At 38.7% G+C, this 24402-nt stretch overlaps 1 protein-coding gene across 1 annotated transcript; it reads left to right on the top strand.

The window, feature by feature from the left end:
• Positions 1–19845: 19845 nt before the first annotated feature.
• Positions 19846–24000, top strand: CUNHXorf66 (chromosome unknown CXorf66 homolog). The gene is made up of 3 exons (XM_025861572.2): positions 19846–19983; positions 21235–21451; positions 22951–24000. Exons 1-3 carry the CDS (start codon positions 19896–19898, stop codon positions 23834–23836), a joined length of 1191 nt encoding a protein of 396 aa, XP_025717357.2. The 5' UTR covers positions 19846–19895; the 3' UTR covers positions 23837–24000.
• Positions 24001–24402: the final 402 nt, after the last annotated feature.

Below are 24402 nucleotides of genomic sequence, written 5' to 3'. Positions count from 1 at the left end.
TTTAAATGTAAGACCTGAAACAAAACTCCTGAAAGAAAACACAGGGACAAAACTCTTTGACATTGGTCTTGGTAATGATTTTCTGGATATGCCACCAAAATCATAAGAAACAAAAGCAAAAATCACCAAGTGAGACATCAAACTAAAAACTTCTATACAGCAAAAGAAACAATCAACGAAATGAAACAACAACCTAAGGAATGGGAGAAAATATTTGCAAACTATCTATCTGATAAGGGGTTAATATCCAAAATACATAAGGAATTCATACAACTAAGTAGCAAATAATAATCACATTTAACAATAGGCAAAGAAGCTGAACAGACATTTTCCCAAAGAAGATATACAAATGGCCAACAAGTACGTGAAAATGTGAACAGTATCACTAAACATCAGTGAAATGCAAATTAGAACCACAATGAGATATCATCTCACACCTGTCAGAATGGTTAGTATCAAAAAGACCAGAGATAATGAGTCAACGAGTCCTGGAGAGGCTGTGGAGAAAAGGGAGCCTTCATGCACTGTTCGTGGGAATGTAAATTGATACAGCCACCATGGTAAACAATATGGAGGTTCTTCAAAAAAATTAAAAATAGAACTACCATATGATCCAGCTATCCCACTTCTGGGAATATTTCCAAAGGAAATGAAATTACCATCCTAAAGAAATATCTATACCCACATATTCATTGCAGTGTTATTTATAATCATCAATACATGGTAACAATCTAAGTGTCCACTGGCAGATGAATGGATGAAGAGAGTGGAGAGGGGGGGGGGATGGAACATTATTCAGCCATAAAAAAGAAAATCCTGCCATTTGTGACATTATGGATGGACCCTGAGGGAATTATAATAAATGAAATAAGTCAGATAGAAAAATAAAAACACTATATGCTCTCACTTACATGAGGAATTAAAAAAACAAAAACTCATAGAAACAGAGGAGATTGGTGGAAATGGGTGAAAGTGGTCAAAGGGCACAAATTTCCAGTTATACCATGAATAAATTCTGGAGATCTAAAGTAGAACAACATGGTGACTATAGTTAACCATACTGTACTGTATACTACAAAGTTGCTAAGAAAGTAAATCTTAAAAGTTCTCACCACGAACACAGAAAAGGTAACTATGTGAGGTGACGGCTGTGTTAATCTTATTTTGCAGTAATCATTTCACAATATATGCATATATCAAATTCATCACATTGTACACCTTAAACTTACAGAGTGTTATATGTCAATTATATCTCAATAAAGCTGGAAAAAATATTGAATGAAAAAAAAAGACGGGGTCTGGAACCAACACAGTATGCTTTCCACAGCATTCTACTGGTTAGCACCAGCCACAGGTCAACGTGGCCAGGATTGCACAAGGGCATGAATACCAGATAGTGTGGTTCATTGAGGGACATCATCAGACTCTAGCTACCATGGAGAGCCAAAGGCAAATATCACTTAGTTCATGATCATTAAAATCCTTATCTTGGGTTCTGTTTTTTATGTCTATATGTTCCAATCCAATGGGGAAAACCTGAGCTAGACCATCAGACTCACTTGACCAGCAGATCAATCTCCCAAAGAACAAAGACAACCATAATTCACAACTGCTGAGTTTACAGGGACTCTCCCTGTTCTAGGCCAAAGAAATGAAAGATAATTTTTAGTTCTAAAATAAATCCCTGAAAATTCATTCTCACACATCCTTCAGAACTCCACATGTGAATCCACATGCATTTCAAAAATCAATTTTACAGTTGCCTGATAATCAGGGATGCCTGGCTGGCTCAGTCAGTAGAGCTTGCAAGTCTTGATCTCTGGGTCATGAGTTCGAGCCCCAATTGGGTGTAGAGAAATAAAACTAAAAAACAAATAAATAAATAGTTGCTTGATGATCAAAGAAGAACTGACAATGAACTAGTGATGGAATGATAAGAAAGATATTTTGAAATAAACTTCTGGAAGTTCATCCAAATGTTACAGCTATCTGATAAAAGATAAGAAACATAAGACCTGGGCACCTGGGTGGCTCAGTTGGTTTGGCAACTGCCTTCGGCTCAGGTCATGGTCCTGGAGTCCTGGGATCGAGTCCCTCATCGGGCTCCCTGCTCAGCGGGGAGTCTGCTTTTCCCTCTGACCCTCCCCCCTCTCATGTGCTCTCTCTCTCTCTCTCTCATTCTCGCTTTCTCAAATAAATAAAATCTTAAAAAAAAAAGAAACATAAGACCCAGTATGAATCAGCTTGGTTAAAGTTAAAACACAATTTCACCATATAATATGATGCAATAATTGAGAGCTGATCAGAAAAGATCAGGATGGTAGGTGGGTTCTGGCAGATTCCACAGGTGAAGTCAGGCAAGATGTGAGGTACCAAGAGGTTAGCTAACAAGGCAGGGTCAAACTCATTATTCTCCTATCTTAGTGAATTTTTTTCTGTTCTGTAAATGCACCACCCTCCTTCCCTGACTGAGAATCCTTTCTGCTTATGTTTCCCCAAAATTCATATGCTGAAATCCTAATGCCCAATATGATGGTGTTAGGAGGTGGAACCTTTGGGAGATGATTAAGTCATGAGGGTGGAGCCCTCATAAATGGGATTAGTGACCCTCTAGAAGAGGCTCGGGGAGCCCTAGTCCTTTCTGCCATGTGAGGACACAATGAGAAGTCTGTGACCTGGGAGAGGGCCTTCACCCAACCACGGTGGCACTCTGATCTTAGACTTCCAGCCCACATAATTGTGAGAAATAAATTTATTTTTTTTAAAGCCACCCAGTCTGTGGTATTTTGTTACAGCAACTTGAATAGACAAAGATATTTTCCTAAGTGGTTTCCTTGGTCTAGAATGCTGTCTCTTTGCCTCATCTAGTGATCCAGCTTCATGCCACTAAACTTGAAAACATACAAGTTTTACAAACTCCTAGAAATCACACTGGCATACCATTTTGCACCCACTAATTTGGTCAAAATTTAAAGTTCTGGCAACTTCAAATGATAGCAAAGATTTACACCAGTGGCAACTTTTACACACTCTGGTGGGAACATAAATTAATACAACCACTTTAGAAAAGAATTTTAGATTATCATGTAAAAGTTGAATATTTATATTCCCTATCATGCAGTTGTTCTCCTCCAGGTATATTCTCTAGAGGACCTCTTAAACACATGCACCAAGAGTCAGGTACATGGACATTTATAGCAACATTGGATGTAACAGTGGAAAGCCGGAAAACAAGCTAAGTGTCCACTAATAAGAGAATAGATGAGTACGTTCTGGTACATTCATTTAATAGAGGCCTAAACATCAGTGAAAAAAAGAAGTACAAATACATACAGCAACATAGATGGAAGTCAAAGCAATTATGAGTGAATAAAGGAAGTCACAGAGGAAATGTAAAATATCTTTCCATTTTTATATATTTCAGAATTAAGCAAAACTAGGGACACATACTTCCGGAATAAAATGTTAACGAAATTCAGGGAAATGAAAACAAGTCAGGATCTAAGGGCAGGGAGGCAGGAGCATAAAGGACACACAAGGAACCTCAATGGCATTGACAGTATTCTTTTCTGAAGTTAGTGGATTCATGAGCATTCATTTTATTATTTAACTTCACAGTTGATATATACATCACTTATATTCTTTTGTAGGTAAGTCCTAATAAAATTTTTTATTTTATATTTCCCTCCCCTCTATTTTCAAAACATCCTGGCTCTGCTACTTACTAGCTTTGGGAACCGGGGCATACTACTCAGCCATTCCGAGCCTCACTAGGCTCATCTGAAAATGAAAATAATGCAGTGATAATGCCTACCCAGCCGGCCACTAGGAAGACTACTGTAGGAATTCTTTGCCTGACACCTGGTAGCACTAAGTGCTAGCTCCTCAGAGAGACGCTGCGTTCAGTTGAGCAAACCCTCCAGCCTGAACCGGTTGTAAAGATTCAGTGAAAGCAGGCAATCTTCCTCGATTTGGGACTCATATTTTCTCCCAGTGTCCTTCCCCCTTCTCCTCCACCCCTGAAGGGAAAAATATCTCTAATCATTAGAACACTTTTCAAATGAAAGTTGGATCATTATCTCCATAGCATTTGTGTTCCTTGTCCACACGATGGCAGAACAGGCAAAGAACAGTTCAATGGATACTGGACTGTCAAGATCTTTCGGGGATGTTCAAGACCTTCTAGAAAACGACCTATTGCAAACTCATTAATGTCTGTGACTGAATAAATTGAGATTGGACAGGCAGTTGAGATCAAAATTGCTTTCCGCCCTTTATGTGGTAATAACTAGAGCACATCAACGGGCATATGAGATCAAAAAATAAACAAAACATAATTTCTAGTCCTACAGATACTGCCTCCACGTTCTCACCTGAGGTGTCATATATTTATGTATATGTTTGTGACGGCCCTTGAGGGTACACATTTGGAGACATGTTGTGAGTGTGTGTAGGAGAGAACACACATGCATTTGCACCGGCAGGAAAGTCCTATTGGTAAGCACAGGGGCATAAGAAGGGAAAGCTGATAACAGCCTTCTTTTCTGAAAAGCCCAAGTCTGCAAAGAGGAAGTGTGCTGGTAACTACTGGTGGGAAGAATTTGAAATTCCAGCAAACAATGGCCTCATTTCATTCTAAGTCAGTAGCTTGTCCTGTGCTACAGAGGTGTAGTGGGGGGCTACTGTCCTGAGACCAAGCATGTTGGGCCTGTCTTTGGCCTACTGATCTGAATTTATAGCTCAGGGACCCCTGTGGTATCATCCTATTGTTTACACACACACCACACCAATTTATATTAGTTCAAAATCTTGTGGTTGCTATTGACATAAGCCCAATTCCAATCAGCAAAATAAAAGAGGGACTATATGGATACATATAATCAGGCCACCAAAAAGGCAGTGATGCAGTGGCCTCAGGAACAACTGGAATTGTGACTCTCCTTGGAAAACTCTCTCCATCATTCATGATGATGTTTCTCTTTATGACAGTTTTATTCTTTCAAATTAGTTGGGGCCATGGCACAGGCAACTTTGAATTCACATCCTAGTTGTTTGAAAAAACTGGGTGGAGACCTCCGATTGGCCTCTCCTGGGTCATATGGCCAGCTACAAACCAATCACTATGGCCAGAGATAGAAAACTATTACTGGTCTGGCCTGAGCCACATGCCCACCCTTATGGCTTAGAGGGAGGAATTTTATGATTGCTGGACCTTATTAGGACTAGCTTGAGGGGTGGAAAAGTGCTTTTCCAAAATAATGGATTCCCTGTTCAAAGCAAATAAAAAAAAAAAGTCATCATGCTGTGAAAAAAAAAGAAGGGGTGCAAAGTCCCATATGTATCTATAAGATCGACTCTATTATGTCACTTGCGGCTTCTACCTCCTTAATAACTTTGTCTATTTGATTTGTCTTGTGATGAGAGTAGTGTATTAAATTTTCCTTTATTACTATGCTTCAATCTGTGTTTCCTTGTATCTCCTCTACTTTTTTTTTCCATAAAGATGAATGTCAGGTTTGATTGGCAGCCTCTCACTTTCTTTTCTTGGGCTCCTCTGCTGTCCCTTCTGGCCCCCATCCTCAAATTCCTTCCAGCCCCTGCTTTCTGCTTTTAATGTCACAGGTATTATCTGCTATACATGTATTATTTAACTTAATACTCAGTGCAGCCCCCATTCAGAAGCCCCTATTAACCCAGGCGGGCTCCAGACCTACGCTCTGTAATGTATGTAAATGCACAAAAAAGGAACTGAAAGGACACACACCAGACCGTCTGAAAGCCATTACCTGGGGAGAGCAGAATAGGATGGAGGAGGGAAAGCAGTCAATGGGGTCACTCGTGCCTTACGCTATAACATTTACATGTGAGTCTTCTACAAGGAAATTATTTAGGTATTAGTTGAGCAATTTTTTCTATTTTTTATTGAGGTAAAATACACACAACATGAAATTTACCATTTCAACCCTTTTGAGTGCAGAATTTAGTGGCATTAAATACATTCAGACTGCTGTGCAACTATCTACAGAACTTTTCTATCACCCCAAACTGACACTCTGTACCCATTAAACAATAGCTTTGCATTCTCCCTTCTGCCCAGCCCCTGGTAACCACCATTCTACTTTCTGTCTCTATGAATTTGACTACTCTAGGTAGGTCATATAAGTAGGATTATGCAGTATTTGGCCTTTTGTGACTGCCTTATTTCATAGCATAGTATCTTCAAGGTTCTTTCAGATTGTAGCATATCTCAGAATTTACTTCTTTTTCAAGGGTGAATAATATCCCACTGTATGCATATGCCACATTTTGTTTATCTATTCATCTGTTGGTGAACATTTGGGTTGTTTCCACCTTTTGGTTATTGTGAATAATGCTGCTGTGAACATGGGGGGTCCAAACAGTTGTGTAAATTTTAAAACCCTAAAAAACAATACTTACAGAATGATCCCATTTCTGTTTAGTATGTGTGTATGCCTTATGTACATGGTATGTATGTAAATGTGTAGAAAAAGATCTGAGAGTCACACCTGAAACTTGGAGTCATTATCTCTAGAATGGCAAAAGAGTGGCATAGTCAAGGAAAGGACTCTATAATTTTTCATTCTGCATATTTCTGTATTTTTTATTTTTCATAATGAGAATAGACTAATATATTCCTCATGCAATTTTAAAAATGCACTTAAAAATAAAGATGAAGATTTCAGGCATCTTGGCAGGCCATGAGTAAGGAGTATTTAGAACAATTTTCAAGGGGTCAGAAGAACCAAAGGGATAAAGGAATGCTGAAATACCTCTGTGGGGCTTGAGATTTTTATAAGGTGCCTATATTATTTTTTTAATTAAAAAAATCTAATGGGAAAAAAATTGAAAGCCAGAGACGGGATTGCACTGGCAATTAAGGCCCAGAGGAGGGCAGTAGAAAACCATGAGGTAGAAACCACAGGACGGTTGTTCCTGTGTCTCACCAGGAAAGGGCAGAGGATTCAAACTTGCCTTGTGGGAGCTACGACGAGCTTGAATACTACTGATTCCAATGGGAACAATTCTGGCCAACTTTGGGAGCAAGACAATCAGATAAAAGAGGGAAAATCAGGAAAGTGGCAAGGGTTCGGCTATGGACAGCCAAGGAGAAAGAAAGTAGGAAGAGGCATTCTTTACAGAAAATCAGCAAATTGGAGCCCAGGAGCGCAGCCCTGGGGAAGATGACCTAGAGAGATTTCTCGGGGTCTTGAGGATAAAGCCCTGTTTAAAAGCACTGGCTGAGTCCTTGACTCTGCCCCTCTGCTTTTTAACGTGGACAAGAATATTTAAAAAAAAAAAAATGTTGGGGCACCTGGGTGGCTCAGTCGGTTAACTGTCCAACTCTTGATTTCGGCTGAGGTCATGATCTCAGGGTCAAGAGAACAAGCCCCAAGTCCTGCTCCGTGCTCAGCGGGGAGTCTGCTTGAGATTCTCTCCCTCTGCCCCTCCCACCCCCATGCAGCACTCTCTCTCTCTCAAATAAATAAATAAATCTTTTACAAAAATGTTCCTCAAGTGGACAAGGCTAAGGATAGCTCTACAGGATGAAGATGTAGAAACAGAACTAGGGAGCAAGTACAGGGTCAGATCTTATCTTTACTTAAAATGTTTGATATTTTGTACATCATGGATTTTTTTCCATTAATTTTGATTTTAAAATATTGCATTGAAATATTATTTACCTGTATTATTGAGTGTTTGAGCACCCCTTAAATTTTGTGCCAGAGGCAACTGCTTCACCGGGCATCAGCCTAGTTCTGGCAACAATAATAACAAATCCAAAGCAACAAATGGGATTTTAAAGTACATCTATTATGCACAATTGTAATTAAAATTCTACCCCAGAATTTCTTTTTTTTTTAAAGATTGTATTTATTCATTTGAGAGAGAGAGCATGAGCAGGGGGAGAGGCAGAGGGAAAGGGAGAAGCAGACTCCCCACTGAACAGGGAACTCTACTCGGGGCTTGATCCCAGGACTTAGAGATCATGACCTGAGCAGAAGGCAGATGCTTAACCATCTGAGCCACCCAGGTGCCCCCAAAATCCTGCTCCAGAATTTCTAGTGAAATGAATTTCTCTAACACGCCAGTCATGTAAACCTACAAATAAAATCATATGTATTTGTGTTAAAAAAAAAAAGTGTTTCTGTAGCCATTGTGAATATGATGTTAATATTCAAATTAATTTGCAAGCTATTTCTGAAATATTGGCTTCAAGATATCACCTATTGAAGATTGAAATAATATCAAGCATCTTTTCTGACTACAATGGCATAAAACTAGAAATCAATTACAAGAAAAAAACTGGAAAGAACACGAACACATGGAAGCTAAACAACATGTTACTAAACAACCAATGGGTCAATGAACAAATCAAAAAGGAAATCAAACAATACATGGAGACAGGAGCACCTGGGTGGCTCAGTCAGTAAAGCATCTAACTCTTGATCTCAGCTCAGGTCTTGATCTCAGAGTTGTAAGTTCAAGCCCCATGTTGGGCCCCATGCTGGGTGTGGAGCCTACTTATAAATGAATGAATGAAGGAATATAAAAAATACATGGATACAAGTGAAAATAAAAACACAATGGTCCAAAATCTTTGGGAAATAACAAAAGCAGTTCTAAGAGAGAAGTTTATAGCAATACAGGCCTACCTAAATAAACAAGAAAAACCTCAAATAAATAATCTAACCTTATGCTAAATGTACTAGAAAAAGAACAAAGCTCAAGGTTAGTAGAAAAAGGGAAATCAAGATTACAGTAGAGGGTGCCTGGGTGGCTCAGTTGGTTAAGTGACTGCCTTTGGCTCAGGTCATGATCCTGGAGTCCCAGGATCGAGTCCTGCATCGGGCTCTCTGCTCAGCGGAGAGTCTGCTTCTCCCTCTGACCCTCCCCCTCTTAATGCTCTCTCTCTCTCTCTCTCAAATAAATAAATAAAATCTTTTAAAAAAAAGATTACAGGGGCGCCTGGGTGGCTCGGTCGTTAGGCGGCTGCCTTTGGCTCAGGTCATGATCCCGGGGTCCTGGGATCGAGCCCCGCATCGGGCTCCCTGCTCCGTGGGAAGCCTGCTTCTCCCTCTCCCACTCCCCCTGCTTGTGTTCCCTCTCTCATTGTCTCTCTCTGTCAAATAAATAAATAAAATCTTAAAAAAAATAAAATAAAATAAAAATAAAAAAGATTACAGTAGAAATAAATTAAATAGAAACTAAAAACACAATAGAAAAGGTCAACAAAACCAAGAGCTGGTTCCTTGAAAAGATTAAAAAAGTCGACAAGCCTTCAGCCAGACTCAACAAGAAAAAAAGAGAGAGGACTGAAATAAATAAAATCAGAAATAAAAGAGGAAAAATAACAACCAACACCATAGAAATACAAATAATTATAAGAAAATACTATGAAAAATTGTATGTCAACAAACTGGACAACCTAGAAGAAATGGATAAACTTCTAGAAACAATCTTCCAAAACTGAAACAGAAAGAAATAGAAAATTTGAACAGACCGAATATAAATAATGAAATTGAATCAGTCATCATAAACCTCCCAGCAAATAGAAGTCCAGGACCAGATGGCTTCACAAGTGAATTCTATGGAACATTTAATAAAAGTTAATACTTATTCTTCTCAAACTATTCCAAAAAAAAATAGAAGAGTAAGGAAAACTTCCAAATTCATTCTATGAAGCCAGCATTACCCTGATACCAAAACCAGACAAAGACACTACAAAAAAAAAAAAAGGAAAGAAAACTATAGGCCGACATCCCTGATGAACATAGATGCAAAAATCCCCAGCAAAATATTAGCAAACCAAATTCAGCAATACATTAAAAGGATAATTGACCACGACCAGGTGGGATTTATTCCAGGTATACAAGGATGGTACAATATTCACAAATCAATCAATCTTATACATCATATTAACAAGGGGAAGAATGAAAATCATAAGACCATCTCAGTAGATGCAGAAAAGGCATCTGACAAAATACAAAATCTGTTCATGATAAAAAAAACTCTTGGGGCGCCTGGGTGGCTCAGTCATTAAGCATCTGCCTTCGGCTCAGGTCATGATCCCAGGGTCCTGGGATGGAGCCCAGCATTGGGCTCCCTGCTCCGCAGGAAGCCTCCTTCCCCCCCTCCCACTCCTCCTGTTTGTATTCCCTCTCTCGCTGTGTCTCTCTCTGTCAAATAAATTAATAAAATATTTTTAAAAAAAACTCTTAACATAGTAGGTTTAGGGGCACCTGGGTGGCTCAGTCGTTAAGCGTCTGCCTTCGCCTCGGGCCATGATCCCAGGGTCCTGGGATCGAACCCTGCATTGGGCTCCCTGCTCCATGGGAAGCCTGCTTCTCCCACTCCCACTCCCCCTGCTTGTGTTCCCTCTCTCGCTGTGTCTCTCTCTGTCAAATAAATTAAAAAAATCTTTAAAAAAAATAGTAGGTTTAGAGGGAACATACCTTCACATAATAAAGGCCATATATAAAAAAACCCACAGCTAACATCACACTCAATGGTGAAAAACTGAATTTTTTTCTCTAAGATCAAGAATAAGACAGAATGTCCACTGTCATCACTTTTATTCAACATAGTACTGCAAATCCTAGCTGCAGCAATCAGACAAGAAAAAGAAATAAAAGGTACCCAAATTGGTAAGGAAGAAGTAAAACTGTCACTATTTGCAGATGACATATACTGTATATAGAAAACCCTAAAGACTCCACCAAAAAAATTAGAACAAATAAATTAATTCCATAAAGAAGTAGGATATAAAATTAATATACAGATATCTGTTCTATTTCTATACACTAATAATAAAGTAACAGAAAGAGAAATTAAGGAAACAATCCAATTTATAACTGCACCAAAAAGAATAAAATACTTAAGAATAAATTTAACCAAGGAGGTGAAAGACCTATACTCTGAAAACTATAAGATACTAATGAATGAAATTGAAGACAACAGAAACAAATGGAAAAATATGCCATGCTCATGGATTGGAAGAATATTGTTAAAATGTCCATACTTTGCAAAGCAATCTACAGATTCAATGCAATCCCTATCAAAATACCAAATAGCATTTTTCACAGAGCTAGAACAAATAATCCTAAAATTTATAAGAACTGCAAAACACCCTAATAACCAAAGCAATCTTGAGGAAGAAGAACAAAGGCGTAGGTAACACAATCCCAGATTTCAGTATATACTACAAAGCTATAGCAATCAAAACAGTATGGCACTGGCACAAAAATAGACACATAGATCAACAGAATAGGATAAAGAGTCCAGAAAGAAACCCACAGTTATATGGTCAATTAATCTATGACAAAGGAGGCAAGAATATACAATGGAGAAAAGACAATCTTTTCAATAAATGATGCTGGGAAAACTGGATGGCTACATGCAAAAGAATGAAACTGGATCACTTTCCCAGACCATACACAAAAATAAATTCAAAATGGATTAAGGACCTAAATGTGAAACCTGAAACCATAAAACTCCTAAAAGAAAACATAGGCACTAATCTCATGGACATCAGCCTTAGCAATATATATATGGATATGCCCCCTCAGGCAAAGGAAACCAAAGCAAAAATAAACTATTGGGATTACATCAAAATAAAAAGCTTTTGCACAGTGAAGGAAACCATCAACAACAACAAAAAAGGGCAACCTACTGAACAGGAGAAGATTTTTGCAAATGATATATCTGATAAAGGGTTAATATCCAAAATATATAAAGAACTTACAAAACCAACACCAAAAAAACCCTCAAAAATCAGATTAAAAAATGGGCAGAGAACCTAAATAGGCATTTTTCCAAAGAAGACATACAGATGACCAACAGACATGAAGAGATGCTCAACATCACTAATCATCAGGAAATGCAAATCAAAACCACAATGGGGGCACCAGGGTGGCTCAGTTGGTTAGGCTTCTGCCTTCAGCTTGGGTCATGATCCCAGGGTCCTGGGATGGAGCCCCATGTTGGGCTCCATGCTCAGTGGGGAGTCTGCTTCTCCCTCTCCCTCTGCCCCTCCCCCTGCTCATGAACACACTCCCTCCCTCTAAAATAAATGAATAAATAAAATCTTTAAAAAAAGAGAAACCATAATGAACTATTACTTCACACCAGTCAGAATGCTAGCATCAAAAAGACAAAAAATAACAAATGTTGGTGAGGATGTGGAGAAAAGGGAGCCCTGGTGCACTATCGGTGGTAATATAAATTGGTGTAGCCACTATAGAAAACACTATGGAAGTTCCTCAAAAAATTAAAAACAGAAACACCACTTGATCCAGTAATTCCACTTCTGGGTATTTACCCAAAGAAAATAAAACCTTGATTTGAAAAGATATATGCACCCCTATGTTTATTGCAGCATTATTGCAGCCAAGACATGGAAGCCACCTAAGTGTCCATCAATAGATGAATGGATAGAAAAGATATGGTATATATACATACACACAATGATATATTACCCAGCCATAAAAAAGAATGAAATCTTTCCATTTGTGACAGTATGGATAGATGTGAGGGGTATTATGCTAAATGAAGGGGATTAAGAAATCCAAACTTCCAGCTGTCAAATAAATAAGTCATGGAGATGAAAAGTACACCATAGGGAATACAGTCAATGATATTGTTTAAAAAAGGATATTGTCTACCAACTACCCATCACTAGAAAAAGAACTGATCTTAAAGAGTTGACAAATATATTCTTTCACTTTATAAGCACTAAATTAAGATCATCTTATTTAAAAAGCAATAAAATAAAATTTTCCTTTTTTAGTTTTCTTTCTATCTTTATGGAGATATAACTGATATAGAACATTGTATAAAAATAACATTTTCTGATCTTTATACTGTTAAAAGTATTTGAGCAGAATTATTTAGAGCTTCAGGGTAAAAGTGAGTTGTATTTTCCAAAGAATATTTAATTTTGTTCTATTCCAATGATCCCAAAAGTATGATTTCAAAGACTGCTACCCTTATAAGCCATGTCCTTTTATTGCTTTTCTATTCATTTTAGAGATGAGGAAAAAGACTTAAAGAAAGGCCTTTTGTAAGGGTTACACTGCTCACCCACTGCAGCTTCATTTTCTGCTATCTCTCCCCACATTCTTCATTTTGGCCACATGGAAAAGAAATTCCCTCAACAATTTTTTGCACATGTTGATTTATCTGTCTGCAATGCAACATTCTTTTCCTCCTTTTTGGGTTCAAGGAATTCCTACTCATATTAAAAAAACAAATGAATTAAAAACCACATCTCATGGGGCGCCTGGGTGGCTGTTGGTTAAGTGTCTGCCTGGAACTGAGCCCAGGGTGGCATAGGGCTCCCTGCTCAGTGGGGAGCCTGCTTCTCCTTCTCCCTCCCCCTCTGCCCCTCCCCCTGCTCGTGTGTGCTCTCTTGCGCACACATGCTTTCTCTCTCTCAAATAAATAAAATTTTTTTAAAAAAACACACATCTCAAGGGTCATCTCCTCCAGGGGTCCCCACTCTGAATAGATACTCTTTTTGTGTGTTCCTGTGACATCACACCTGCATGACATTGTCATGTGCTGCATAGTGATTGGTTATTTACCTGTCTCTCCCATTAGATTTCAAACTCCTTGAAGGTAGGAACTATGTCTTTTTTTTTTAAGATTTTATTTGTTTATTTGAGAGAGAGAGTACAAGCTGGGGAGAGAGGCAGAGGGAGAGGGAGAAGCAGGCTCCCCACTGAGCAGAGAGCCCGACGCGGGACTTGATCTCAGGACCCCAGGATCATGACCTGAGCCGAAGGCAGCCGTTTAACCGACTGAGCCACCCAGGCGTCCCAGGAACTATGTCCTTTTGAATGCTCCGTGCCTAACACAAAGCTTCTTGTCACATAATAGACAAGATTTTGTTGAACGAATAATCAACCTTGATACCTCTCTCCACCTCATGCCCCATTGCAAACCCATCAAGTCCTACCCACCATCAAACTATTTCTCAAATTCATCAGTTTTTCTCCATCTTCACCACCACTACTATGCTTCAAGCCACCATCTACTATCAGCACTGTAACAGCCTCCTAATTATCTTACTACTTTCTCCTACTTGTGCCCCTCCAATCTATTCCCCATACAAAAGCTACTGCGATTTTTCTAAAATGCAGATCTTATTATGTCACTCTCTAAGCCAGAAATTCTTCAATGAAATCCCACTGTTCTTAGAATGAAGGCCAATGCACTTAAGTTGACCTACAAGGCCCAAACTTCTCTGGTCTCCACTCTCTTACCTTCTTTTGGGGTCTCCAACTTGCTGCCCTCCATCCCACCACAGGGCCTTTGCCTATGTGTCTCCTCCACTTAGGACATTCTTTTCTTAATTCATTCTCACTCATATTTCAGAACTCTGCCCCAGTGTTGCTTCCTTAGGAAAGCTTCCCCTGACCCTCTTGATGAAATCAAACTTGTTATTGACTTTCCCAGAACCTTTATAGTATCTATCACTGCCTGTTTTTTTTTAATGTCCATTTCCCACTCCCCTCAATTGTCTCTACCACTGAAATGCCAAAGGCACATAAGAAGCCCTCAATAAATGTTTGAGAATGACTTATTGTCATGCAACACAAAATTGAAAGAGCCAGTCCATTTGGGAAAATGCACTGTGCTTTCCCCATTGCCACAGAATCCTCCAACCACCCACACCTCTCAGGGAAATTTTCCTACAAATAGACTGTCCTTGTTCATATGTGAAGCTGAAATTAGGGCAGGCAGAGGATAGGCTGAACAAAGGGAGACTGGAGCATCTACCAAGCAAAGGTGTTGTGGTTACCCTGCTTTAAGGGCCTAGACTTCAGAGTTCCAAGATGAGTCAGCTCCTTGAACAGTATGTACTGGTCCACTAGTTATATATCCACAGAATATGGTTGTCAGGGAAAACTGTGCAGAAAGTTGAATGCTACATTATGTAGCAGCCCTTAGTTACTTCCCAAGTAGTAGTATTATGCTGATTAATTTTTTAGCTTAATAAACACATCAACTGCCATAGAAATAACTTTATCATTAAAGGGAAACATATTTTTCTCACTAAGCCAGAGAAAGGGCAAAAATCACAACCATATCTCATCAGATAGTTTCTTCAGTCTTTCTGTTCTCCATAGCATCAATCCAAAACTCTCCCCAGTCCTCAAACCTCTGCCCCTTCTACTCCCAAAGGATGAGTCCCCTTGTCATTCAGTAGGAAAACAGAAGCCATCAGATAGAAATTCTTCAAATTCCTCCCCCAGCCCCTATCCCCATCCCTACTCCCACCTTCAATGGCTCTGTATCAGATTACAGCTTTCTGATCTGCAATATATAGTTTAATATATTATACAGTTTAATATATTATATTTGTTACAAATATCTCAAAATATTTTTTATGTTTATCATTATTTCAGTTCATAGTAGTTATTAGATCCACCACTAGATCTCTTTAATGAGTCAAAAATTACATGTATTATTACATCACAATTCTTGTATTTGATAACTATTTCAGTATAATTCACTTCATTTATAATCCTATGCATTTCATTTTGTACATTTAAAAATATTATTCTGAAACAGGGTTCACAGGCTTCCCCAGACTGCCAATGGCACAAAAAGTGTTAAGAAGCCTGTTCTAGATGCTGATGACTCCTACCTGGAATCCATCTTCTGAACTTCAAGTCCATATATTTAACTGGCTTCTGGACATGTGTACTTGGATATCGCATAAAAACCTTAAGCTCAACATAACCCAAACTGAACTCATCAACTTCTACTACCCCCATTCTCTTCAAAGCTCCAACTTCGCCTGTGTCCTCTGTCTCAATGAATAGGACCAATAGTCACTCAGTTATTTGAGCCAGAATTCTGAGCTATCCTCAACTCTTCCCTTTCCTTCCCTTGAACAGTCACGAACCAAATCATGTCAATTTAATTTCTTTTAATAGTTCTAAAAATTCATCCATTTATCTCTATCCTCAGTACCTCAATTTTGGTAACCATCTTCTCTCTTCTTCCTAGTGGTCTCCCCAACAAACTGAGTTCCCTTCTAATCCATACTTTCCAATCATTGTTAGAATGATCTTTCTCTCCCCAAGGACTGTGCTTAGTCTTAATATAGCCCACTTCACACTATTTTGTAATTACTTGTATTCTCTACTGGAATATAAGTTCCAGGGGTACAGGAATTTTTATCTTGCCTATTTTGGGATCTGCAGCATTAAGCATGGTATCTGCATTATAGGAACACTCCATAAATGTTTGCTGAATAAATGAATGATTGGACTGAGCTTCAGCTTGATGGTTAGCAGTAGCTCAATAAAAAGGTTAAGGGACGGGGCACCTGGGTGGCTCAGTTCGTTGGGCGGCTGCCTTCGGCTCAGGTCATGGTCCTGGAGTCCCAGGATCGAGTCCCGCGTCGAGCTCCCTGCTCAGCAGGGAGTCTGCTTCTCCCTCTGACCCTCCCCCCCTCTCATGCTCATTCTATCTCATTCTCTCTCTCAAATAAATAAATAAAATCTTTAAAAAAAAAAAGGTTAAGGGACTATTCAAACCTTAATTTTTTTTCCTGACAGATAAATAAGGTTACTGAAGTATAAGAGGTAGGAAAAGTTAATTTCAATTATTTTATTTGAAAACTTAAATTTTGGGGCTCCTGGTTAAGCATCTGCCTTTGGCTTAGGTCATGATCTCAGGGTCCTGGGATCGAGCCCCCCATCGGGTTCCCTGCTCAGCCGGGAGTCTGCTTCTCCCTCTCCCTCTACCCTTTCCCCCTGCTTGTGCCCTCTCTCACTCTCTCATACTCACATTCGCTCTCTCTCAAATAAATAAATAAAATCTTTTTTAAAAAAAAGAAAACTTAAATTTTGTGAGTGGTTATTGTGGCTTAGGAAAATTGACAAGACCCAATCCCTTAGTAATATTCATTTTTTTTTTTGCCAAAACATTAAATTGCCTTTCAAATAGTGTATTTGGGGACTTGTACATTGGAAAATATAGATAGCCACTTTGGGTAGGGTTATGCTTGTCCCTAGAGTTTTATACTTGCTCAGAGTCAGGTTTTATTCTGGAGACTTGTGGCAGCAGCCGTAGTTGCTTTGTACAATAACCACACAGAACAAAGGCACCTCTTTGATTTACCTGGTGTTTATTCTGTCAAATGGTAGATTTAATAAACAGAGAAAGGAACCAAGGTAAGGTGCACCATAACAATGTGTAAATAACACTTCAGAATTAACAACAGAGGAGTTGAATACAGATAGCTTCTAATCAGCATCCAAATATTGAACATTTTAAGGGAGCAATACACAGATATGCTCAGTGTGGCAGTCAAGTTAATCAAAAGAATGAATTTCAGCTTTTCAACATTAATTTCAAAGCATTAAGAACACCGAGGTCTAGGGGCGCCTGGCTGGCTTAGTCAATAGAGCATGCAACTCTTGATCTCAGGGTTGTGAGTTTGAACCCCACGTTGGGTAAAGAGATTTCTTAAAAATAAAATCTTTTTTAGGGCGCCTGGGTGACTCAGTTGGTTGGGCAATTGCCTTCAGCTCAGGTCATGATCCTGGAGTCCTGGGATCAAGTCCCTCATCGGGCTCCCCGCACAGCGAGGAGTCTGCTTCTCCCTCTGATCCTCCCCCCTCTCGTGCTCTCTCTCTCTCATTCTCTCTCAAATAAATAAATAAAATCTTTTTTAAAAAAGAACACTGATTTCTAATCTTTACTGCCTTATATTAACCACAGACATCATTATTTTCACTGGCATTCACTAATTATTACAATTTGGGGGAAGGGCCAGAGGGAGAAAGAGAATCTTAAGCAGGCTCCACACCCAGCGCAGAGCCCCATGCAGGACTGGACCCCGAGATCATGACCTGGCCAAAATCAAGAGTCGGACACTTAACTGACTGAGCTACCCAGGCACCCCATTACAATTTATTTTTAAATGAAAAAAAAGTTACTGTATTATAAAAGAATAGTTTTGGGTTCTCTGAAACTTAATAGTTCACAAGGAAAAGATGAGATCTTGAGGAAAAGATGAGATTCTCTGTATCATACCAAACCTCGATATGAATTGTAATTGTTACTTTCCTTTCACCCTTTTTTATCATTTTATTATTTTTTTCCATCATGATAAGTGTACTCTTTAATCCTCATCCCCTATTTTACCCATCCCCCCACCTAACTCCCCTCTGGTAACCATCAGTTTGTTCTCTATAGTTAAGAGTCTGTTTCTTGGTTTGCCTTATTTTTCTTTGTTCATTTGTTTTGTTTCTTAAATTCCACATATGAGTGAAATTGTATGGTATTTGTCTTTCTCTGACTGACTTATTTCACTTAGGATTATACTCTCCAGCTCCATCCATATCATTGCAAATGGCAAGATTTCATTTTTTTATGGCTGAATAATATTCCATTGTATATATCTAAACCACCTCTTCTTTATCCATTCATCTATCAATGGACACTTGGGCTGCTTCCATAGTTTGGCTATTGTAAATAATGCAGCAACAAACATAGGAGTGCTTATAGCACTTCGAATTAGTGTTTTTGTATTTTGGGGGGAAAATACCTTGTAGTGCAATGATTGGATTATAGAGTAGTTCTATTTCTAATTTTTGAGGAACCTCCAAACTGTTTTCCACAGTGGCTGCAGCAATTTGCATTCCCACCAACAGTGCAAGAGGGTTCCTTCTTCTCTACAACCTTGCCAATACTTGTTTCTTCTGTTTTTCATTTTAGCCATTCTGACAGCTTTGAGGTGATATCTCATTGTGGTTTTGATTTGCAGTTCCCTAATGATGAGTGATGTTGAGTATCTTTTTATGTGTCCATTGGCCATCTGTATGTCTTCTTCGGAGAAATGTCTGTTCATGTCTTCTGCCCATATTTTAATTGGATTATTTGTTTTTTGGGTGTTGAGTTGTCTAAGTTCTTTATATATTTTGGATACTAACCCTTTATTGGATAAATCATTTGCAAATATCTTCTCCCATTCAGTAGGATGGGAGACTTTTAAGGGTTTTTTTGTTTGTTTTTATTGTTTCCTTCACTGTACAGAAGTTTTTATTTAGATGTAGTCCCAATAGTTTATTTTTACTTTTATTTCCTTTGCCTCAGGATACACATCTAGAAAAGTGTTGCTATAGCCATTGTCAGAGAGATTATTGCCTGTGCTCTCCTCAAGGATTTTTATGGTTTCAGGCCTCACATTTAGGTCTTTAATCCATTTTGAGTTTATTTTTGTGTATGGTGAAAGAAAGTGGTCCAGTTTTATTCTTTTGCATGTGGCTGTCCAGCTTTCCCATTGTGTAGTCATTCCTCCTTTGTCAAAGACTAATTGACCACATAATTGTGGGTTTATTTCTGGGTTTTCTGTTTTATTCCATTGAATCTATGTGTCTATTTTTATGCCAGTACCATACTGTTTTAACTACTACTGTTTTATAATATCTTAATTTTGTTAACAAAAAAAAATCCTACAGACTTATACCCCAGGATGATTTAACCCCTATAACACTTAAGAATTACTACAAGGCTGAAAAGTGCCCCCTTACCATTTAATAAGGAGAAATAGTTCTTCAATATCTAAAGCAATCCCATTTTCCCTATCTTCTCTAAATATCTCCCTCTATGCTTTTAATAATTCCCCAACCTTCTTGATTTGAATTTAATAGAATATTTGATGTGGAGAAATAAACTGTTAAAAATCATTTGACAGTATTTATACACAGAAGCTTGGGCTTCTCCATGGTGAGATTATGTTGTCAGACTATGACACAAAATGATAATGATGTCATAAACTCCTAGAACAGGCTGAGCCCTATCAAAGACAGCAGTTTCCTTGGTAGAAGAAACATTTGAACAAATCCCTGGACATGAATCTTTTTATTTATGTCCTACTTTTGTCCTTTTGGACAAACAGTTGTTTAAATACAAACCAAAGTGATGGATCTTCTACTACAGGTATGTGCCTAACCTTAAAACTTAGAAATTAGGATCTATTATATTATGTACTTGAGCCTTAATTAGACAAGCTAGCTGTGTTTAAGAAATCTGCTGTTTCTTGGATGTTACCTTTAGTAGGTCTTTAAGAATTTATAGGATGACCTCACTGATATGAGGAATTCTTAATCTCAGGAAACAAACGGAGGGTTGCTGGAGTGGTGGGGGGTGGGAGGGATGGGGTGGCTGGGTGATAGACATTGGGGAGGGTATGTGCTATGGTGAGTGCTGTGAAGTGTGCAAGACTGTTGAATCACAGACCTGTACCTCTGCAACAAATAATACATTATATGTTTAAAAAAAAGAAGAAGAAGATAGCAGGAGGGGAAGAATGAAGGGGGGTAAATTGGAGGGGGAAACAAACCATGAGAGACTATGGGCTCTGAAAAACAAACTGAGGGTTCTAGAGGGGAGGAGGGTGGGAGGATGGGTTAGCCTGGTGATGGGTATTAAAGAGGGCACGTTCTGCATGGAGCACTGGGTATTATATGCAAACAATGAATCATGGAACACTACATCACAAACTAATGATGGACTGTATGGTGATTAACATAATAAAAAAATAGGAAAAAAAGAATTTATAGGAAAACACCTGAGAGTTTTACATCTTTTTTTAAAATTTTTTATTGTTATGTTAATCACCATATATTACATCATTAGTTTTTGATGTAGTGATCCATGATTCATTGTTTGTTCATAACACCCAGTGCTCCATGCAGAATGTGCCCTCTTTAATACCCATCACCAGGCTAACCCATCCCCCTACCCTCCTCCCCCTGAGAGTTTTACTTCTGTGTGAAAAATCCAAGCAACACAGAAGCATAGGGTATAGACATATTGTCCCCCTTCACTCCCCTTCCCCACCCAAATCCACCAACCCCTACCCTCAACTAATCTAGTATGGTACCTAACATATAGTAGGCTTCAACAAGAGTTTTTTCTTGTCCTACCCGCTTTTCCACCATATACATTCACACACAAACATTAACACTCAAGTGCATTCACATGTGCAAGACATACATACACTCAAAAACATAGGTAATGGGGTGAGCAAACCATGATGCAGGGGTAACCAAGGTAATTGTACTGATTAGCCAGAGATTTGGCATCTAGACTGTGGCTGGGGATGTGATAGAGGGAGGAAAATGACAGTGGAACACTTATCATGCTTTAAAAAATCACTGATAAAAAGATCTGATTTTTGACCTTTAGTGGCAAACCACTACCAAACGGAAGATAACACATTTTCTGGTGAAACAACCTCTTCGACGGGAGCTAAGCACGTTCAATCAACGGAGACTGAAATAGACAACTTTAGGAGACGTCTACTCGTTATCATAATTGGTATTACGATCATAGCTTTTGTCTTTACCTGTTTTTGTTTTCTCCATTACAAGTGTATGAGCAACGAAGCACCCAAAGCAGGAACGTAAGTTTTACACCCTTAAATTAAGAATGCAAGTTGTGTGTATACATATAGTGGAGATTTCATTGCTGTTGTGGTTACTTAATGTTAACCCCAGACTTCTAAAGAGTTCATCTTGTGGGTGGATACCTTCACTTCAATAATATCAGCTCTTAAATATTCTCAAGTACATTATCAATTTTAGCATATTCTAAAGCTATCTCTTACTGAGGGTTCAGCTGAGCCCCAGGCTATTAATTTCATTATAAATTGAGTCTAGGAAAAAAGGGCTTGACTATCTAAATAAGACAGGGAGAATAAAGAAGGGGAGAGACTGAAACCAATATTGCACTGTATGTTACCTGACTAGAATTTAAATAAATAATTTGAAAAGAGGGCATCTGGATGGCTCAGTTGGTTAAGCGACTGCCTTCTGCTCAGGTCATCATCCCAGGGTCCTGGGATCAAGTCCCACATAGGGCTCCCCCTGCTCTGTGGGGAGCCTGCTTCTTCATTTCCCTCTGCCTGTCACTCCCCCTGCTTGTGCTCTGTCTCACTGTCAAATAAATAATAAAATCTTTTAAAAAAATAAAAAAATTTTTGAAAAGAAAATAAAGAAGGGGAGAGAGAGGGAGTTGGGTCTCTGCATTCCAAAAACAATAAAACATTTTGGATAATCTACCATTTTAAGACATAATAGCAAAAATTATTCCCTGTTGTTCTTGTTGTCTCATTCCCTGCCTTTCCCATAGGAGAATCAGGCTGGCCCTGATATAGCGGTTCCCTAAAAATTTCCCAATATAAGGACCGATGACTAAAATACACCGGTGCTCTATTCCTTTAGTTTTAGAGGAATATTGTGAATATAAGTATGCATGGATAGATAACTTGATGGTGTAAATATGATAGGAAGGAAACAGTGAATATGGTCTAAAGAGTTTATTCTTTCCTGATGACAAGTTGTGACAGTTGTCTATGAGTTGCATATCAACTTGTGACTTTTTTAAAAAAAGATTTTATTTATTTGAGAGAAAGAGCACAGGGCAGGGAGGTGGGTAGGAGAGGGAGAAGCAGACTCCCTGCTGAGCGGGGAGCCTGACGAAGGGCTCCATCCTAGGACCCTGGGATCATGACCTGAGCCAAAGTCAGATGCTTAACTGGCTGAGCCACCCAGGCACCCCCAACCTGCGACTTTTTTAAAGTTTAATTTCTAGAATAAGTGAAGCTCTCTCTCCTTCTCAACAGTAGACTTGAAACAACTTTGTGTCATTCCATATGTAGGCTATATGATTATCTAATGCATCTGAAATATACTCTCAAGAAAAATAAAAAGTATTCAGCATGAGTTCATATCTATAACCCAAGTCATGACTTTTACCATACTAATACTGTGTTCAATTTTTCTACCAGAGCTAAAAAAAGACCAATAAGTCTAAACTGACATAGTAGCCTGTGTTTTCTGGTGACAGCAATTGTACTCTTTTGTTTTAAGATGTCATATTCCAAATTTTCTATATTTTCAGGCTCAAGAAAGAAGATGTGACAGCCAAGTCATCCAAATCATCCAAAATATCATTCAGTGAATACAAGATAGCCAGTCCATGCAGTCTAGAAAAACAATCCATGCTATCTAGTAGAGACAAGTTTTCTGGGCCCTCAAGCCCAGAAAATTCATCCAGACCATCCAGGGCAGAAAAGCTAATCAGGCCCTCGAGTCCAGGAAAGCAATGTATATCATCTAGTACAGAAAAGTTAAACAGCCTATTAAGTCAAGAAAAGTCACATAAGCCATCAAGCCCACAAAAAATATTCAGGTCAGCCCACCCAGGGAAGTCATATAGAATACATAATCTAGAAAAGCCACATAAGCTAGCTCATGCCTGTAAGCTAGGTGGCCAGGCTTGTTCATCCTATCCAAATAAGGCAGTGAGGCCACCTTGGCCAGCCAGTCTACAATATCCAGTAAGGCCAACCAAGCCATCCCGTTCACAAAAGCATATCTTGTCACCCAGGCGATCCAGTTTACAGAAACTCACCAAATCCCCTAGACATCGTAATCTAAAAAGGTCAGTTAGTACAGTTAAGGCAGGCATGTTATCTAGGCCTCTGTTAATCAAGATTTGTCAATGCTATACGGAAAAATGGCTAGTTTGCCGAAATTCTTCTGAGACTTTGTTCAATATTTCTGAGACAAAGGACAGAAATGCTCAAAACTCACCTTTTCCAAATGAAGTGAAGTCTTTTTTCAAGTCCTTTCATGAGGCAGATTACAGAGACAATGTATCCTGTGACAATGTGAGCAGCAGTGATATCATGATATATGACAGTGATGAAAGTGATAAGGAGATAACCATTATTTGCAACATAAAATGCAACGAAGTTATCCCTAAAGGCATCCAAAATAATTAAGGGCTCAATAAAAATAAAAACCACATGTGAAAAAGCAAACTTATACCAACTATTTTATGCTCACTATCCTTTAAAACACTGATAGCAGGAAATCTATTTGCAATCATTATTGAGATTAATCCTATCCATCTTGGAAGCAACTTATTTAAAAAATAGTGATTAAATGCATGACATAACAAATGATTTGACTGTAATTATTATTGCATTCTAGAGGCAAAAGGCTCCTTATATGTGTCTTACTTAGATCTGGTCACTTGGATGGGAACCATGAGCATACACGCACATGCAAATCTTAAAAAGGAATTGCAAGATGGGTACCCTGGACTCCTATTTCCCTTGGATTAGCCCTCACATGAAGTCTCAACCCAATTAAGTTTTTTTTTTTCAAGTCGATTTTTTAATATTTACACACAGTCCTCACAGTTTAAGACTGTCTTCCTGTAGTGCCCAGTGCTTGGCAGAAATGGCTCTTGTGTGCTTAGTTCTGGTGGAGTTAGGGAAACTCCTGATAGCCATTTCTAATATCACTGTCTCCTTGATTGCTACTTATTACGGTGACCATTTAA

Source organism: Callorhinus ursinus, unplaced genomic scaffold (assembly GCF_003265705.2).
Source record: "Callorhinus ursinus isolate GAN/ISIS: 27379988/994484 unplaced genomic scaffold, GSC_fseal_2.0 scaffold64, whole genome shotgun sequence".
In the NCBI taxonomy this organism is placed as follows: Eukaryota; Metazoa; Chordata; class Mammalia; order Carnivora; family Otariidae; genus Callorhinus; species Callorhinus ursinus.
This window is presented reverse-complemented; position numbering and strand designations above follow the sequence as displayed.

Excerpts from the sequence above, each read along its gene's own strand:
- CUNHXorf66 (XM_025861572.2), top strand. The coding sequence starts at position 19,896 with ATGAATCTTTTTATTTATGTCCTACTTTTGTCCTTTTGGACAAACAGT. Across the intron at positions 19,984-21,234 it reads TGATGGATCTTCTACTACAG|TGGCAAACCACTACCAAACG; the intron begins GTATGTGCCTAA and ends TTTGACCTTTAG. Across the intron at positions 21,452-22,950 it reads GAAGCACCCAAAGCAGGAAC|GCTCAAGAAAGAAGATGTGA; the intron begins GTAAGTTTTACA and ends CTATATTTTCAG.